The sequence below is a fragment of the Clarias gariepinus genome, chromosome 13 (assembly GCF_024256425.1).
Source record: "Clarias gariepinus isolate MV-2021 ecotype Netherlands chromosome 13, CGAR_prim_01v2, whole genome shotgun sequence".
NCBI classification, from domain to species: domain Eukaryota; kingdom Metazoa; phylum Chordata; class Actinopteri; order Siluriformes; family Clariidae; genus Clarias; species Clarias gariepinus.
Window position 1 is genome coordinate 25,562,821 of NC_071112.1, and position 18,577 is coordinate 25,581,397.

General features: G+C 39.4%; 2 protein-coding genes across 12 annotated transcripts in view; one reads left to right on the forward strand and one right to left on the reverse strand.

The window, feature by feature from the left end:
* Positions 1-5,712, forward strand: part of ap4s1 (adaptor related protein complex 4 subunit sigma 1) — a 6,431-nt gene extending 719 nt beyond the window's left edge. For 2 of the 5 annotated variants that reach the window (XM_053509661.1, XM_053509664.1), the window contains exons 2-6: positions 842-1,000; positions 3,937-4,023; positions 4,152-4,220; positions 4,894-4,905; positions 5,281-5,712. In XM_053509661.1, coding sequence (XP_053365636.1) covers positions 863-1,000; positions 3,937-4,023; positions 4,152-4,220; positions 4,894-4,905; positions 5,281-5,409 — 435 coding nt within the window. In that variant the 5' untranslated portion in view covers positions 842-862 and the 3' untranslated portion in view covers positions 5,410-5,712. Of the gene's footprint in view, positions 1-150; positions 628-651; positions 1,001-3,936; positions 4,024-4,151; positions 4,221-4,893; positions 4,906-5,280 lie in introns of those variants that run through there. The other 3 variants (XM_053509662.1, XM_053509663.1, XM_053509660.1) reach the window with 3 other exon arrangements.
* A 12-nt stretch (positions 5,713-5,724) lies between these two features.
* Positions 5,725-18,577, reverse strand: part of hectd1 (HECT domain containing 1) — a 36,494-nt gene continuing 23,641 nt past the window's right edge. For 3 of the 7 annotated variants that reach the window (XM_053509651.1, XM_053509652.1, XM_053509653.1), the window contains exons 25-42: positions 17,727-18,470; positions 15,133-15,354; positions 14,731-14,909; positions 14,262-14,418; positions 13,673-13,895; positions 13,529-13,583; positions 13,034-13,216; positions 12,398-12,611; positions 12,017-12,099; positions 11,619-11,746; positions 11,001-11,202; positions 10,058-10,195; positions 9,362-9,963; positions 9,114-9,192; positions 8,493-8,586; positions 7,096-7,246; positions 6,829-6,973; positions 5,725-6,728 (exon numbers count right to left, since the gene is read on the reverse strand). In XM_053509651.1, the coding sequence (XP_053365626.1) occupies positions 6,591-6,728; positions 6,829-6,973; positions 7,096-7,246; positions 8,493-8,586; positions 9,114-9,192; positions 9,362-9,963; positions 10,058-10,195; positions 11,001-11,202; positions 11,619-11,746; positions 12,017-12,099; positions 12,398-12,611; positions 13,034-13,216; positions 13,529-13,583; positions 13,673-13,895; positions 14,262-14,418; positions 14,731-14,909; positions 15,133-15,354; positions 17,727-18,470 (3,737 nt within the window). In that variant the 3' untranslated portion in view covers positions 5,725-6,590. The remainder of the gene's footprint in view (positions 6,729-6,828; positions 6,974-7,095; positions 7,247-8,492; positions 8,587-9,113; positions 9,193-9,361; positions 9,964-10,057; positions 10,196-11,000; positions 11,203-11,618; positions 11,747-12,016; positions 12,100-12,397; positions 12,612-13,033; positions 13,217-13,528; positions 13,584-13,672; positions 13,896-14,261; positions 14,419-14,730; positions 14,910-15,132; positions 15,355-17,726; positions 18,471-18,577) is intronic. The other 4 variants (XM_053509655.1, XM_053509654.1, XM_053509657.1 and 1 more) reach the window with 4 other exon arrangements.

Consider the following 18,577-nt stretch of genomic DNA (forward strand, 5'->3'; position numbering starts at 1 on the left):
GGTGTCGTCGATAAACGTCGGTGAAATACACAAACGGCCCGCACGGCACTGTGGCTCCCTGTGTGTGTCAGCGCCCGGGTTTGCCGGCCGCCATTACTGCGATCCCTGGATGTGGATGTGAAGCTCCGTACTGAGAGAGGGAGAGTCGGAGCCGCGCTGCATGACGGGATGCGCCCAGGCTGCTTCTAAAAAAAACGCCACACACTCCCCTCTCTAGGCAGAGTGTCACAGCACACGGTGGTGCGCTGTTCAGACACACAATCTAGTGCCGGAGTGTGTGGTTTTGGACGCGCCCGAAGTCATCCTGCTATAGTAGTCACTTCCAAATACAGAGCTCGTGCGTAAGTGGGAGTTTATAGACGGGATGCCTGCACACACACTCGCAGTGATCAGTGTGGGGTAGAGACATGCACAGTGCGCAGGAGTCACTCAGAACAGTACAAGTTATACAATTTACATTTTCTAAATGTCAAAGTAATTTTTTTTCATTCAATATTTTTGTAGATTTTGGGAGCCTGATTTCTCTGGGAAGTTTCTCTTAGTGGTTAGCACTGTGGCCTCGCACCACCAGGGTCTGGGTTCGATTCTCACTTCAGGTCTGTGTGCATGGAGATCTCCCAGTGCTTGGTGGGTTAACTACCACAGTCCAAAGACATTCGATTAATAAATTGCCCATAGTGTGTGTGTGTGTTTGCCCTGTGATGAATTGGCGCCTTGTGCCCCAAGTCTCCTGGGTTAGGCTCCAGGCCCCCCATAACCCTGAAACCAACCAAGTGTAATAGACTCCTCTTTGTTTTTCTCTTTCTTTCTTGTTTACATTTTTTCTTTTTTTCTTTTAAAGTGCCTGCTCTCCTAGGTGATCATGATCAAGTTTCTGCTGATGGTGAATAAACAGGGTCAAACCCGCCTGTCTAAGCATTACGAGCATGTGGACATCGGGAAAAGAGCCGCTCTGGAGGCCGAGGTGGTCAAAGCCTGTCTGTTCAGGAAGAAAGACGAGGTCAGTTTACTGCTTTTGTTCGTAATTCATTCATTTATATACATTTATATATTTATAAATCAATTGAATGAAATGAGTGAAACCTGGCGGCCGGGTGGCGTAGTGATTAGCACTGTGGCCTTGCACAACCAAGGTCAAGCGGTTGATTCCTGCCTTGGGTTAGTGTGTATGTGGAGTTTACTCCAGGTACTCTAGTTCTCTCCAACGGTCCACAGACATGCAGATTAGGTTAGGTGTGCGCCCTGCAATGGATTGGCACCCTGTCCAGGGTGTAGCCAGCCTCACACCCTCACACGTCTCCTGGGATAGGCTCCAGGCCACGAGGAAGGGAGGAAGAGAGTAGCATTAACTTATTTTATATTAAATAAATCCTTACAATATACAAATAAATAACTCAACAGGGACTCATGTATACAGGATGAGAGTCCCTGTTGGAAATATTAATTTGTATACTGTACGGAATCTAATATTAATGTGTTAAATCTTCCATGCTACTGCCTTCCTGTCTCCTCTTGCATCTGTTCCTAAGGTGCTGATGCTCTCACACTCACTTTATCATTCACTCTCCCCCCCGAGCTAACACCTCCTGGTTCATCTTTAGATGAACATCTGCCCACCTTCCACTCTTTTGTTCTTCAGGATTTCACGAGGACATTTTACAGTGGTTCATGTTCTTTGTAGTAACAAATGTTACTGGTACAGGTGTTTGGTCAAGCATAGAAAACAACATGTTTTGCAGTTAATAAACAGAGACCTTTCTGACAGACATTGTGATTGTGTGTGTGACTGTGTCTCTCCTGTCACCAGAAAAGCTTATCGAAGCACAGCGGACAGACCGGGTGACTCGCTTATTCAACTACACAACTTTAAAACTTTACATATACTGTTAGATTTTTTTTTATTTTTTCTATTTTGAAAATTTTGTTACTGTAAAAAATATTATAATAATAGAAATTTAAGAATTATGTCCCTGTTAGAAATAAATATTGAGACTTTAGAAAGATTCATATGCTGCACTTTAATGAGTTTGACTGAAGTGGAGGAGATGAGGGACAGGCTAGGGACTTAAAATACTCTTCATTTTTCTTCACTGTACCTTTGCAGTTCAGCAATGTTCCTATGCACATGTACAAATACAGAGAGAGAGAGAAAAAGAGAGCACTCTGTCCTGCTCACATCTCTCTTGTGTCTCTGCCCTCTTTATCCTTTTCACCTGAGTCTGAACACTCGGTAGATAAATTCTGTACAGATCCCCTGCTGTCAGTCACAAAAATCTCAGGACAATCCTCATATACTGAATACGTCACTGCCAGTCATTAGTACAGTGGCACTGATGAGGCACCATGCATCCAGCGCTAACCTTTTTTCAAGAATTTGTGCTACATTGGCTTTCCTGGTGGATCAGACCACATGGGCTGGTCTTCGGTCCCCACAGGCATAAATTCAATTCAATTCAGTTTTATTTACAGTATAAAGCAGCTTTACAGAATCAAAAGAAAATTAGGGGAATCAGAATGAAATTTATGAGAAACTATGTATGAATCTAAATGATCAGATTGTCCCTGGGCCTTGGGTGCCCATGATCCCGTCACCAGTTTACTGGTATATACGGATGGGAAAATGTATTGAAATTCAATATATCGTACCTAAATATTCACCTGTTCTTCGCGAAGTTTTTTAAAGAAAGTTTTTTAAAAATATATTTTACTCGCTCTCTTTTATCCACAAGCCCACATTACAGTTACATCGTCAGTTACATTTTATTTTTATGATAACAGAAGTGAATAGACCTCTATAGACAATGTTTTCTCTCGCCTATTCCATACTTTGTCGGCAGAGGGCGCAGGGATCCCTAATTTCATAGACTTGGGATTCACAGTGAGCTGATGTGTTGAGTTCAGTTGCTCTTTTCTCCCTCAAAAAACTGTTCAAATGTTCAATTTATGTATAAATAAGAAACTGGCAGCTGTTTTTAAAACTTGTGTTAAATTACAAATACGAACCTCTTTAACCTAATTTATTTTGAGAATTTATTTGACCTATACTGTATAATTTAGTGTTGTTTTTTTTTTTTACTATTATAAGAAATAGTCATGGTTTTAAGAAAATTTAATTTGGATATATTTAATTTTAATTTAAATTTAATTTTATATATATTTTTTTAAATGATTTTTTAAATATAATAAAACCATTGCAAAAAAAAGGGAACATATTCTGCAGTGTTGAACTTTTAAACCCAATTTGAGTCGTTTCAGCAGCCTCCTTAGTTGTTTTCTTTACTTCATGCTAGACAACCATTTGACTTTTCTGAAGCAGAGGGTTAAGTAACTTGTTGTCAGCTGAACCATATTAATAACTGCATTAATTATTAGTAATCAATGTTATTCAGTTCACCTGGTGATGTTGTTAATGTTATGGCTGGTCGGTGTATATGCGTCAAGTGTATAGATGTTGCCAAGATGATGCAAACGATGGGGTGTCTGCACACCGCCACCCAGCGTGAGAGAATACAAATTATTCATTATGCACATTTGCATAAAGTGCAAGCAGGGACGAGCTAGGACTAGCTGTGACCAGTGTCATGAATGCTGTACTTGAGAGGAAGCAGAGCTGCCCAAGGTAAATTTTGACTTAAACATGAAGGATTCTATCTGATTGAGCAGCCATGGGATTCACCACACGAACAAGTTCGTTCCTCCGAGGCCCGACTCCACAACCAAATGATGCCCTGCTAATGCCTTAGCGCCAGAGCCTACAGCACACCCTCATAGACCCTGCAGGGCCACGCCATGAGGGCACAGGAGTAACCTACACAATACTGGGCATAATGTTTTGCATTGTAATGTTATAGCTGGTGTATTAAAATAAATACCAACAAAAACACAAAAAAAATGTACATGTTTTACTGCTTCACTTTGAACCACTTTTTTTTTCAGTGCTCATTTTTGGAGTACAAGGACTACAAGCTGGTGTATCGGCAGTATGCAGCTCTTTTCATTGTCGTCGGCGTCACTGACAGTGAAGTGAGTTATTATATATAACGGTGGTACAGATACTCAGTGCTTTGATCTTAATAACAATGTTATTTTGTTGTGAATCCTCTGTTGTGCCACAGCTTTAGAATTTAAACATGTATTTTTACTTCACGCAGAATGAACTCTCCATTTACGAGCTCATCCACAACTTTATCGAAGTGCTTGACAAATACTTCAGTCGGGTGGTGAGTTCGAGCTGCACGCTTTTAATAAGAATGACCTCAAGTATGTTTTTTGATAATAACTGATCCTCTAAAATAAAGAATGCCTTAACAGAAAAACAGTGTGTACAGTATACAAGTCAGTTTTGTGAGGGTTTCCCCCTAAAACTTTAGCTTTTTTTTTTTTTTTTAGTTTTTTTCAATTTATTTGGATCTTAACAGTCACAATTTATGATGTAATATGAATAAATGAATGAATAATCTCTAATGAGTTGATTTCATATACATCTTTCACTGAGAATATATGCAGTAATATAATTCAATTTTATTTGTACAGCCCTTTAACAATGGTCACTGTCGCAAAGCATCTTTACAGATTCAAAAGAAAATTATGGAAATATGTATGGAGATTAGTATGAATCAAAATATAATGCTGTTACAGTCTCCTATAAACTGAGACCCGGGCATAAAAACATTCCCATATACATTTTTGAATAACATACATACCAGTTTAATAATTATACATCATACAGTGACAAACTGGATTTTCAAATCATTTTCAGTTATTTCAACATGGAAAAGTGGGAATTAAAAAGCATGCTCACATGTCAATGTACTATTGAAAGTTAATTTAAGAAAATCTGAATCTTGAATCTATTGCTTGTCATTAACAATGTTTTTTTTTTTCCCTTCTCAGAGCGAATTAGACGTATCCTTTATATAAATAATTTGCCATAAACACTATAAAGGCATTCATCCTGAAACCTCATGCATTGGTGGCTGCATAAGAACAATAGTTTTATTTACTGAAAGCTAAAGATGTTCACTCCGAGTTGTAGGTTATATAATTCTAAGTAGTTAAAAGATTTTCACAGTAAACATTTTAGCATTTAACTGAATGTCGTATTTCTTCTCGGCAACACAGTACATTATATAAATGTGAAACACAAGGAACTTCAGTGATGTGTATTTAAATTGATACTGTTCCACTAAATGCTTAGTCAATAAATGTTGTGTGCTTATTTTTTCTTCCTGATAACTCAAAACTATAAACTAGAAATATCATTCCTTAATTCCAAAGAAGATTATGTTTAATTTGGACAAAGTACACATCATTCTTGATGAGATGATCCTGAACGGACACATTGTGGAGACCAACAGAAACCGCATTCTTGCGCCCCTGCAGGCCTTGGACAAGATGGCAGAAGGATGAATGAAACCGGCTACACTTGGGAAACATGGACTTGTGATCATGAACATGTGCTATTTATATATTATTCAAGTACCTCACCCATGTTGACTGGGTGTTACAGATACCGGTTTAAACTACACTTCATAGACGCTGTATTAGGAAACATGTACTGCAGGTGCATGAGTGCTGCGTCAACTGTTCCTTGTTTCCACAGCAGCTAAAGCATGCTAATCATTACACTGTTCGTCATATTTGTACTTAAACTGCCTTCTGAACTTGACATTAACATAAAGTCCATGAATAAATGCAAGTAAATGGAACACACATCACTAATAATACTTTGCAAACATTTTAATGATTATTTTGGAGCATACACATTTGAAAATATCTGTTTACTTCAAACTGCAACTTGAGTTAAATAAATGTTTATAATATACAAAGAAAATACAAGGAGAAGCATAGCTTTTCATTTTTTTTTCTTTCCCCCCCATTGTGCCTTGCACACAACCAGTGTTTTTGTCTCTATAGCTTTATTGTAAAATGAACACAAATGCACTCAGGGAATTTGATCCTTTAAGCATGGTGATAAACATTTCAAACGTACACAGTAACAGCTAGGAGAGGAAAAAAGAAAATAGGAAATAAATGGGGGGGGAGATAGGATGTGAATGATTGTATGCTGAACGCAAAACAAAATGAGGGGGGAAAAAACTAATAATTTCAAACAAGGCAGGCACTAGTAAAACTTAAAACTTGGAAAAAAAAGTCCAAACACTCAACAGTTAGTTTTACAGAAGCAGGTGCTTGCATGCCCCCTTTCGGGGAAACAGGGCTGGTATGTGTGTGTACAGTAATCTGAAAAGAAAACCTATTTTGAATGTTACACACACTCTCAGAGCTGGGGTGAGAGAGTAAACAAAGAAAAACTGCCCTTGGCTACCAGCGGCTCAAGCCCTTGATGCAGTGCAGTCCCACCAAGAGGTGTAAGTGGGGTTAACATGGGCTGCGGACATGACTTTAATCTATTTCAGTAGCTAGTGGAGCTGAGATGGGCTTCCTTTCGCTTACAGATGTAAACGCAGCCTCTTTTTAGAAAAGAGAAAATCATGGGCGAGCACAACTTTTGTATATTTTTTTTTCTGCAACAAAACATGACAGGCTTCATCAACACATGGAGTTGGTCAGTGGTGCAGGGAGCATGCTCAATTCAGGTGGAAGCCCTTTTCCATGGTGGCGGCAAGGAGGCGTTCTCTCATGATCTCCTCAGAGGAATACTCTGGCAACTTCAGATAGTGCACACATGTGTTTACTGAGGGGTAGCTGGCATCGGTTGCATCCACCTGCAGGTGTAATTTAGCATGTTAAAGGAGTAAGACTGGACCAGGTGCTAAAAATAAAGGCTGTTTATTATAGGAGAACTAAAAACATTGAGGCTCATACCTTGCGGACGATTGTGAGACGGGGATGCAAGTTGGCGAGGCCACCGGGGGGCAGAGTTGAGCAGCCAGTTGTGAACTGGAGGAAGGCTTTCCTCTCATCTGAGCACATTCCACACAGTACACGCACAAAGCGCAGAAAGCCAGGACTATATAAGTGGTGAAAAAGACAAACAGGGTGTTAATCTTTTCCCTCCCTATTTGAAATGTATAACAGTTTGTTAACAGGCATTGATTTCTCATAACACTAGGAGCTGATCAAATGACACACCTGTCCCGAGTGTAGCCCAGCTTGGGCTCTGTGTAGTTGACAATGTCCTCAGCAGTCCAAGATGGAGACTGATTCCCACACAGAATCATCTGGACTTCTTTATGACTGAATGAACTCAGTTTCTCCATAGGGAACACTTTGTTAAAGCCCTCTGCACCAAACCAGACACCACAACAAACATTTAGTAATGCATCAGAGATCCAAGTCTGCATAAATATTACAGAATAATAATGTTACAGTTTAGTTAAGCTACAAACTAGGCCAATTTTTACATTTTGTTAGAGTAATATGTAATATTTCACAGCAGGATTTGACATAAGCAATGGCCTGGGGTCAGGTAAAAAAAATAAAAATAAATAAATAAATAAACGGGCAAGTTAAAGAGTCAATTGGAGTCCGATTTGCGCCAGTGACAGGGTTTCTGCTAGGGTTGGTCACGCCCCATAATGCCACACCATCAAGTGACATATTTATCCAAAATTAACTACTATTTTTAAAAAAACCTACTTATTTTTGCATGTTTACTTAGTGGCTGAACAATTTCCAAAATATACCCAAGAAGGTAAGTAGAAACCGTACCTCTGCCACAAATTAAATTTAGAAGTCAAGAGAGTCGCTTCAATATCTTCCTTAACCACATGTAGCAGTAACATGTAGAAGTTCTGTACGAGATGAATTCATTTTGATGATGAATATATAACAGGAAATGACATCAGGTCATTTTTGTCCCATGTAAACCTAAAGCCAGTCCCAGATCATAGCAGTCACGGTGGTTTACTCAAAACATACATCATTGCTTATGTTTAAAGCACCATTTTACAGATCAACAGTTTAACTGAGTAGTAACACACTATCTATACATTTTATTTTTACCCCTAGAAATATACCATAATACAAGTATGTTTTATAGAATATAATGAAGTGTTTTCACACAAACATTTTATTGTTTTATAAATATGTAGTGAGATTAATATATTTATATCATGTATGTATTTTTTTTAATTTATTCTTATGTTTATTTCCAAAGATAAAAACAAATCAATATTTTAAGAAACCCATTTAAACTACAATTAGCAAAGCACAGAAGTTATAATGGTACACTGTGACGTTCAAATGTATTGCCAAAAAAATATGACCATCTTCCAGTGAAATGATCATGTCATCTCCCAACATTATAAAAACTTCACACGCAGAAGTTCTCACACAGCAAAGCTCACAGCTAATCAGCACCATTCTGTAGCTTTTCTGTCACTGGAGCTGTACAGGAACGCAACTAGAGGCTTTACAATTTCACAATTGACGTGGCGCCTCAACGTCAAATATTCCTGGCCCAAATCAATCATTCTTAGTTGTGACATTCATACGCTTCCAAACTGCAAACACTAAAGACCTCTTACCTCTGAAGGCCTCCATTTGCTTCTGTATCCCCGTGTGCATACAGAAGTCAAACATTAACTCCACATACTCCTCTGCATTGTCCAGGGTCACCATCTATTAAACACACATTTTTATTTGACATGTGACACATAAACAAGTAAAGACTTCCTGACCGAATCCAAACCTGCCTGGCAGAATAGTTTTACATGAACCCATGTTAAAGAGTAACAATAGCACTGTTGAATATTTAGGCACATGTACTGTTTAGCATGATGGCTAAAACACAAGCGCTTACGGAAGGCTTCCTGTTGTAACCTATTCAATATGGTAATCATTGAAAAGTTCACTTCAGTGCCTTTATTAGTTTAAATGATTGAACTGAAGCCATAACCTCTGCATACATTGTTTAGGAAAATAACAATAAGATTAAGTTATTGTTTAACCTTATTTCTTTATACAGTTTAGCTACTGACCAGGCTCTGTTTCCAGACAACAGACAGCTCTGTAAACTGTGACACACTTGGTAACCCTGTATCAGCACTATGTGGCCAAGACCTCAACTGCATATCTCTATTTGGAAAATAACTTGTCTGTAAAATTTATTCTTTTCTAAGCCTTTGCCCTTTGTCATAATGACCTACCTCGTCATCCCCATTGGGTTTAAGATCCACTGCTGAGTAGCCATGAACTTTAGATGATGGACAGAATTGGAAATTTAATCTAGAGAAGAAAAAAAAAGCATCAAGTTTTACATCAAGTAAATTTTATAATAAATATTTTTTTTTTTTTTTTTGGAACCAGCAATCTCCGGATGAGAGGACTGCGCCACTCGGAGTCCAAGAAAGTTAACTTTAAGATGAAAGTTAATTTCAGAAGTAATATCACTCACCCCAGATCTTCCACGCTCAGTGGTGGTCCTGAGCCGACTGGGTTCTTCAGCATGAGGCCCTGTAGCCGTGTGTTCTTCTCATCCTCCGAGAGGCTCTTGTTGCCCAGGATCTGCCTCCTTTTTACTGCCAGCTCTTTCATCTCCTTGAGAAAGCGTGCTCTGTGAGGGTTTACAAGCTCAAAGTCCTCCCATGTTAAGATGCCATGATACCAAGCAGGTGGCTTGGGCTTTGGTGGGTCCAAGATAAACTCAGATTTAGAGTCCTCATCAAAGCTGCCCATTAAATACGGTTCTTCCTCAGTGGACGCCTCCGAGTGAATGTCAGAAAAGCGGCGGTCTGAATCTGAGCGTGATTCGTACAAAAGTTTGCTCATGTTGCTCTTGATGTCTCCCATGCACAGCAGCTTGAAGAAAGGTTGAGAGACGGGTAAGTCCACTAGCCGATTGTCCTGTATGCACTTAGCCAGGAAGATGCCCAAAAAGAGGAAGAGCTTAGCAATGCGCTCTAGTTCATCACTATCCTGAGGGAAGGGCGCAGGGAAAAGGCCACAAGACCGCTGTACGTAATACCCTGGTGGTTTCAGCCCCCCACCAAGATCCACCTGACCAGGATGCAAACACACAAAAATCATTAGAGGTCTGGATTTTGAGGTTTCCAGCATGTAAATATTTGAAAATTAGGACAAGAGGACTAACTTGGCGCGACTCATCATCTGGAAAATCGTCATCACAGAGCCAGATCCCCAAAGAGGTCCGCTGAAACTCAGCTGCCACGAGAGCATAAAACTCTAGTGTGGGACCCAATCCAGTGCCTTCTTCCCCCTGGAACTCCACCTGCAGGGAGGAGAAAACGAAAGAAAACACAATAACGTCAAGCTACGACTAGATAATGCTGTTTTATTTTCTTATCTAGTGCCATACTAAAGGGGTAACAATTTGCAAATTGATAAAGAAAAATGCAAACAGTTGGCACATTAAAGGTAAGGCAACTTCAAGTGTTTAAGAACTGTAACAGTCAACTGCACCTTGGCATACATTGTACAAAAATGTGAAACTGCATTTTTATTCCTAAAAGATATTCTATCAGTTGCTGTTTTGATGGTTGTGAACAGTACGATTTATGCATCGCACTGGTTTAAAATCTTTCAAAAACGTTCAACAGGATAAAGAACCTGGGAGTCGTTTATATTTAAATTGCCCACGGCTAAAAGACCTGGAATAAAGTAAAACTTGCAAAAGCAAGTGACTGATGATCCAACAATCACACTTGGCATAAAGTTTCTAAACACATTTGTATGAGTCAAGGCTTTATTAAAAGATTAAAAAGGAGGAGAGAAAGAAAAAAAGGAAAAAGAAAAACCCCACACTCTTCATCCCAGTCAATCTTTGGTGATACTGTTTTGGCATCTGTCTGCATCTTGAGAGTACAAAAATTATTAATATTATGCTGATATGATAAACAGTAAGTCTATTACACTTTTTAATTACCACTAGGGCTTTATTATATTTTCTTCCAGAATGTTCATGACTGTATGAACCCTGTCCCACCAGTTATTCCATTAATCCATCACCTGTCTTTAATGTGGCAGCTGTTTGCTCCTGTGGTTAAATTAATCAGTAATTTGTTGAATTTTAGTACCTCAAGTACAGACTTCCTGTCAGCATGGATGTGCATGACACTCTCAGCCCATTCCATCATGTTCTCTCCACGCGGTACTTTGACACGCTCATGTTTAAGGCGGCCAACACGGAACTCGCCCGGTTCATCTCGCCTCACTGTAGTGGATGGTCGCGTGCGCTCTATGGTCGCCTCCCTCCGGTTCTGAAGCCACACTATTGCCCTTTGTGGGAAAACATACAAAGCATAATCACTTTACGGTTCTGCCTGAATCCTTTTAATTTCCCAAGGTTGAAACATGTTAAAAATGTTACAAATCACATTGGACGTACAATGTCAGCTGAGCATAAGCATTAGGATGAAGTATTTAGTGCTAAAAGTTAAAAAAAAAATTTTTATATATCAATCCTCTTATATCCTGCTGAGCTCATCAAACAATAAAACCCCGCTTTACTTCATCTACATTAGCCGTCTTCTCTTTCTTTGTATTTTTTAACTTAGTTTCAAAGTGTGTTGTTTCATAGCTGTCTTTATAGTTTATAATTGACAGGTTCATAGTGTATATTCAGCTATTTTAGGTGAATATTTAAGAAAAATCTCAACTCTACTGGGTTAAAAAAAAAAAAAAAAACTACAGACCTGGAGGCTCCAAACGCAGTGCAAGTGAAGAAGAGCTGCCGGGTCTCGAAAGGGATCAGGAAAGGACACTTGCTTGTTAACTGTTCGCACCAATCTGGCAGCGCACCACTAGCCAGGGCCAGAGGCTCCTGTACAGACAAGAAATGAAACATTGATTACTTAAGGCTTCTATTAACAATTCATTTTACCAGATGTTTTAATAAAGAGAACAATTTGCGAAAAAAAAAATTATGTTTTTTTTTCCCCTTCAGAAGTCATCTGTCGCATATTTTTAGTAACTTAAGAGATTTTAGTATTAGTTGTGATGTGTGAAGAGCAGAACAGTGTGGCTTCTTTATTAGTGGACTTTTTTTTTTTTTTTTTAAGGAGTGAAAGTTTTATTTACAATTCTCCATTACCTCAATCTGTTGCAGAATTTTGGTTGTGATTTTTTTGCTGGTGAACTCCTCGGGTGATGCATTGAACTTTAGGTCATCCAAATCTTTAGTACAGAAAAAATATAGAGAATTTAACAAATAAGGATAGGTTCTAATAAAAAAAAAAAAAAAAAAAAAAAAGAATTGCCCCCCTATAAGTATAATTTGAACACATTTTATCATATCATGTCAGATCTTTAAAAATTGAAATTTAAAAACGACTGTAGATCGACACAAGAAATATGCTAACATCAGTTTTTTTATTTATTTGCTATTTCCACTCTCTGTTGAACTCTCCATTTATAATAATAAAAAAAAAATTCTTTAGTGCTTAATTGGACTCTCTGGTGAGATACGGCTTACCCTCCTGCAGCGTAGGACCAGCTGCTGGTTCGCCTCCAATAATGAAGAGGATGCGCAGCAATTGCAGCACGTCCTCAACACCACAGGCGCTCTGTGCTGAACCAGCTTTGGCCTGTGGCTGTTCACGTGCGCCACTTAAGATGTCACAACTCTGCGCAACTGTGAGAGAGACCGACCCGAGTCCGGAAGACCTGCAGCCCCGTTCACAGAAATCCTGGAAGAAAAGAAACACACACAACACAATCAGAAATACAGCACAGAGAACTGTGGTGGATTTCCCCAAGCTATTACAGTCAACACTACACCAGGAATACCAGGTGACTGTACAATACACTTGTACAACTGCATTCTCAAAATAGTACAAATATGCTTTATGATTAAAATTAAAAAAAAGGAACAAATACATAAATCAAAACAAGATAATGTGGCTCAAAATTTCTTGAACGTTAAACAAACATTTACACAGATTAAAATGTTGTGAGGACAGATACAACTCAAAACAGATGGCTAAACAAGTGAAAGTAAATTAAAGAAAGGCAAAAATACAAATACAGTGAGGGGAAAAATAAAAATGTATATGTAAGTGCATATATTTATATACATACACATACATACACACACAATGCCATTCTATACCTTGTATGCAGCTATGAGCTGCGAACAATTTCTGTTTTTCCTAATACTTTTATTAGTGCCGGTTAATTTCCAGTGGCGCAGGAAAGTTGAGTCTGCATTCTTCTGCAGGTAGGTTATCAAGTCATTCTTTGGTAATTCATCTGTGCCAAGGTACTGTTCCACATGCTCTACGGACCAGCAACCCTACAACAGGAAGAACCAAATGTTGGTCTTTCCTGATTGTAAGTTTCACGCAATAAAACATGCATTACAACAGGCCTAACCACTAAAAGGACCGTGCAATTACCAAGATTAGGTCACTAGGATAAAAATTTCTTCCCTTCAACAGGCTCCTAGCTACAAGGTTAGTGATGACTGAGACAGTCTACTGACAGCCACAGGAAAAAGCAGTTTTTAATGAGTTGGAGAAAACGAGCGAAAGAGATAAATAAGTGTTGTTGAAAAAAGTGGAAAAGGGCAACAAGATGATCTAGAAAAAGAAAAAAAAAAACTTACCATCTTCCCGCTTTCTTTCTCTTTGTCAGAGTCCTTTAACTCTCTGTACATTATCCTATAAAATAAACATAGAGCTAATTTATAACAGTAACAATATTCCAAGGCAACACAGCTGAAAGAACAAATAAAGTAACGTGTACTCACGTGTACGTTGGCTCCCAAATGCGCCGAAGCTTGTCAGATTTAATGCTGCCATTACAAGAGAGCTGCAGCAGCTTTTGGACGTAGTAGAAAATGGTCGATTTGTAGTTGTTTAGAGGTAGTTCAACTTCCCTTGTAGTTCCCAGGCCTGCCACCTTTAAGATAAGCGCCAGATGTGGGGAGGGAGCACATTCTACCTCCTCCAGCACCTCTGAACGAGGGGTACCTGCACACGTCACAAAAACCAAAATAAACTCTCAAAATCCTATAGACACCAAGAATTCACATAACTTAAATAACTTTCGATTCTGTATAAAACAAAAATCTATATTTTCTATTTAATAATGTACAGTCATAAAAAATTAACACAAACTGGGGAAACTGCTCTTTTTTGCAATAAACAATGTTTACTCATGACGGACTTATGTATTCCACAATACATAAATATTTAAATTAGCCAGTCAGAATTAGTAAATGAACAACGGTGTGTGTTCTGAGCCGAGTGATCTGTGTTCTAGAAATAACGCTGTTCACCTGAAAAAATATATAAATCAATTAAATGAATAACTACATTTTAAAAAATGGTTTTCACCTGGTGTAGGAATTTCCAGATCGGTGGTTTGCTGGACATTAGTCCGGCCTGGTCTGGGGTCAAATGCGGGGACTAAAGCAGAAAATTGTCGCTTCAGCACAAAGTCATCGTCCCACGTTCGACGCCGTCCCCCTTTGGTTTCATATTCCTCTTCCTCCTGTCAGGCAACCATTACACAACATTTATGCATTGCCATTATGTTTTAGCAAACATGCAGTATAGGCCTCTTCAGCTCACCACAAGCATGCTTTTCACAGTAACCATGCTGACAGGACATAACATTCATATGTATAAAAGAAATAAATCGAGGCATTTCTCAATTGGGAAAAAAAGAAAAGAATAAACAAATTTTATTAAATTATATTTAAAAACAAAATGTACTTCCATTACCACAGAAGGAAAACAAAATCTAACTCAACAACTAAAGGAGCAGCACTGTAACTAGTGTCAAAACTACAACAAGTTTTACCCTATGTATATGAACGTGGTAACCAAGGTTGACCCTGGACCGTACCAGAACTTCCTCATACTCCTGGTCCTCCTGATTGTCGTCCTCATTCTCGTCATCGTCGTCATCAGGTTCAGGCAAATCTTCCTCGTCATCCAGCTCTGCAAGCAATGTGTTTGCCCGACAGCTATCCAAGAAGTCTGTAAATAAGGAAGAAAAGCAAGAAAACAGGCATAAATAGCATTAATTAAACTTCAAACAGAAGTAGCTAGAGAGAAAAACCTTGCAATAAATTAGTGGTGAGGACATCCATATGGAATCCATTAAACCATTAATATGGGATGCAACATATAATACGGCATAATCAGAGACATAGGCAGAAGATGCATGTTTTGGTTGCTGATTAAATATAGCACGGCCTACCATAGAGCGAAAACTCAGCCTCCTGACCCGTGTCGCTCTCGCTAGATGTGGAGGTCAGGCTGGTTGTCAGTGTGTTACTGAGCAACTGGCCAACGGACAAACCTGTAGTGGCTGTGGCTACATTATTGCTGCTGGTTACTATGGAGGTGGACATTGTAACAGTGGAGGTGGTACCAGTGGTGGTAAGGTTAGGAAAGCTCTGTGCACCCATGAGAGGAGACGCTGCAAAACACAAAAGCAATTAGGCGATTATTATTATTATTATTTTTTTTGAGGATGTGATTGAGCCAAAATTAGTGCGAGTACATTTCAAATACCGAAAAAAAAAGAAAAGAAAAAAAAAAAAAAGAACAGAAATGTAGAACTATATGCGAGAGGAAGGTCTGCTCCTAAGAACTTCAGAATTCTACAAAACATGCAGACCTGATGTTATACAATATTTCTGGTTACAGGTTTATTTAAAATATTGACACTAACGTCCTAATTGTATATAAAATATTGACACTAACGTCCCATACTTTTTATGAAATTCCTTTCCCTTTTTGTGCAATGTCAGTAAATGTTAACATTACAGTCATGTTGCAACGAGCCAAATGTTCAATTCAAGAATTCAATTTGCAACGTCTTAGGTTTTAGCTTTGATGCACTGCACAATACAGGTGACTTATCATGCATCTATTAAAGCATGGGTTCTCAGGGGTTGCTTGGTTTACAAATGGGTCAGTCATGAACAAAATTTACTCTCATTCATTTATTTATTCTACCAAGTAATATTAGGATTTTGTTGGTTTAGGTTACTGGGAGTCTCATGCAGCCATATTTAAATGAACAGAGTATGCATTATTTTTAGTATTTTCAGTGGTCAGACATGGTGCATAACAGTTTCTCGGTAACAAAAAACTGAGATATTTCTACACCCATCTAATGCCACGAAACAGACTAGCATTGTGCCTTGAACCATATACTTATACACTGTTCCAAACCCTTACCGAGTATCAACACCTTACCTCCTTTTTTGTCATGTTCAAATCAACCCAAAAATTGATGTCTATCAAATCACGACTATTTTGAAGTACTACATACTACATACTAAGGGTAAGAAACACATATTTCAGATGCAGCCCAAACAATCATTGAGACCATGGTCCTTGGGTCTCCTGTGGGTGTTTACGTACAATAAACATGAGAAAAAAAACACACGTTCCCCTTTCTTCTTCTTCTTTTTTTTTCTAATTATAAATATAAACATGAACTATGAATTAGTTTGCTGTTTGAGATGCTTGTTTTTTGCTTGGTAAAAGTAGTGGCAAGTTTATTAAAAGGTCCTTCTTAGCTCCTCCCAGAAGTTGCCCATTTTTATTTTGACCACAACAGATGTGTGCTTTAAACTAAAGCATTAGAAAGCTCATAAGTTTTATTTATTTATTTTTTTTGCTTTTAAAAAGTCTGAACTCATCACTCATGACCTCAGTCCAAAGTAGCAGCAAGTTCAAATAATGTGTATTAAACAAATGAGAAGGTTAAGTTCCCCTGAACATGTTGGTCGCTTGGTCTCCGTGTCCTCTCCCTACTTCCCTCTCCTATCTGACTGGCTTCTGACAGCTCTGGTATGCGAGTGTCGTTAGCAGGGTGATGAGACAAAACTAACCCTATCACAGACATCCTGCATATTGAAAGCATCTCCCAGACAACTGAAAAATGCACATACTGATCAGTCTTGTGCTATCGCGTAGCGGGCGGGGCTTTACATTTCACATCTTTGTCCCTCATCAGTCCGGTCAAGCTTAAGTTTCTGCATAACGTTATATTTTTTTAATTAAGTTTTCTTAAAGAAAATGTATTTATTTCTATAAAATGTTGAAAATTAATTTTTTTATTTCAGTTGTGAAGTACAGTGGAATCTTGGATTGTGAGTAACATGGTCTGCGAGCCTTTTTGCATGAAAAGCAAAATTTAAAAATAAATTTTATCCTGTTAGTGAGGTATTCAGAAGAGATTTATTTCGTGACCATACAGTATGTGCGTAAATCATTTTGTTCTTAATTTTCTGTCCAAATGCAGTGACTGTTCTTTAGTAACTGTATTGAAACAAGGATCCTCAGTAAGACAAAAAAGTTAAAAAGGCTGTTGCAGTGCATAAGATGATTATGTTTAGAGGGGTGAGTGATTGTATGCGTGTGTGTGTGTGTGTGTGTGTGTGTGTCTGCACGTGCAAGTCGTCCTACACTTCAGACCCCAAACCACCACATCATGCTCCTCCTTCTTCTCCAAGTCCTTTTAAAAGGCAAAGTGCAGGTTAAGTTGTTTTATTTTTAATTCATATATTGTTTTAATAATTTTTTATAAGAATATTTTTCGGGTTGTGGAACGATGAATCGTCCGAGTTTCCATTATTTCTTCTTTCTTATCGCTTTGATATACGAGTGTTTTGATATACAAGAACGCTTCCAGAACACATTATGCTCACAACCCAAGATTTTACTGTAATCGGTAGCTTTCACAGTTATTTGTGTGTAAGAAATTGATATTTTTTTCCTTTGTTTACATGACCTTTACATGGAAATTACCAACCTCTGGCCTCCATGGCTACTCACCAGACGAAGCTGCAACGTTGCGGCCAATTGTGTTGGTATTGTTGTCACTGCTACTGCGGCTCAGGTTCATGTTGTTGGTGGCGTTGGTGCGTGCCATGTTGGGAGCACGGCGCACAAATGACTCCATGAGACTGGCCTCACGCGATGACAGGTTAGGCACACTGGCACTGGAACTCATAGGCGCACCAGCTGCAAGCAGTGAGCTGACTGACAGGCGAGCACCAGTGCCTGGGCCCAGGGGCCTCTGGGACACCGCGACCTTGCCAGAAGAATCCGAGACGGAGCTCACATCAGGTGAACTGACGCTAACTGGCCCCACAGAGATGGCTGTTGATTCACTCTTGGGCTCGGCACTTTCACCAGACGCAGAACCACCCTCGGCCATGGAAAGAACCACGAGCGGCTCCTGTCCCTCTATCCCTGTGGGTCCAACCCCCTCAAGCGTACCCTGCTCAGACAGGCCCTCAAGTCTGCGAGCAGAGCCAAGGCCGACATCACTGCATGCTGAGCTGCTGCTGCCCTTGCGACCAGAAGATCCTGATGATGGGCCACCCCTGTCCGGACAGTTGTTTTTGGCCAGGCTGCTCCAGGGAGTCGGCGGGCCTGCAACAGCGCACGAAACAGTTTTGGGTGACGGCGCCGACTCGGGGTCGTACCCCGGTGCTAACTTCAGGTCAAACTTTCCTTCCGCACCCATGCGGTAGGAGTTCGAGCCACCAGCATCCCAGGTGACATCAATCCAGCCTGGAAGAGGATGGGAAGGGAGGGGGGGTATATGAACAAGTGAGACCCTTCAAGGGAATTGTGAAAGCAGCGAGTCAAAGGTGGCAGCACTGCTCGACACTACAGAG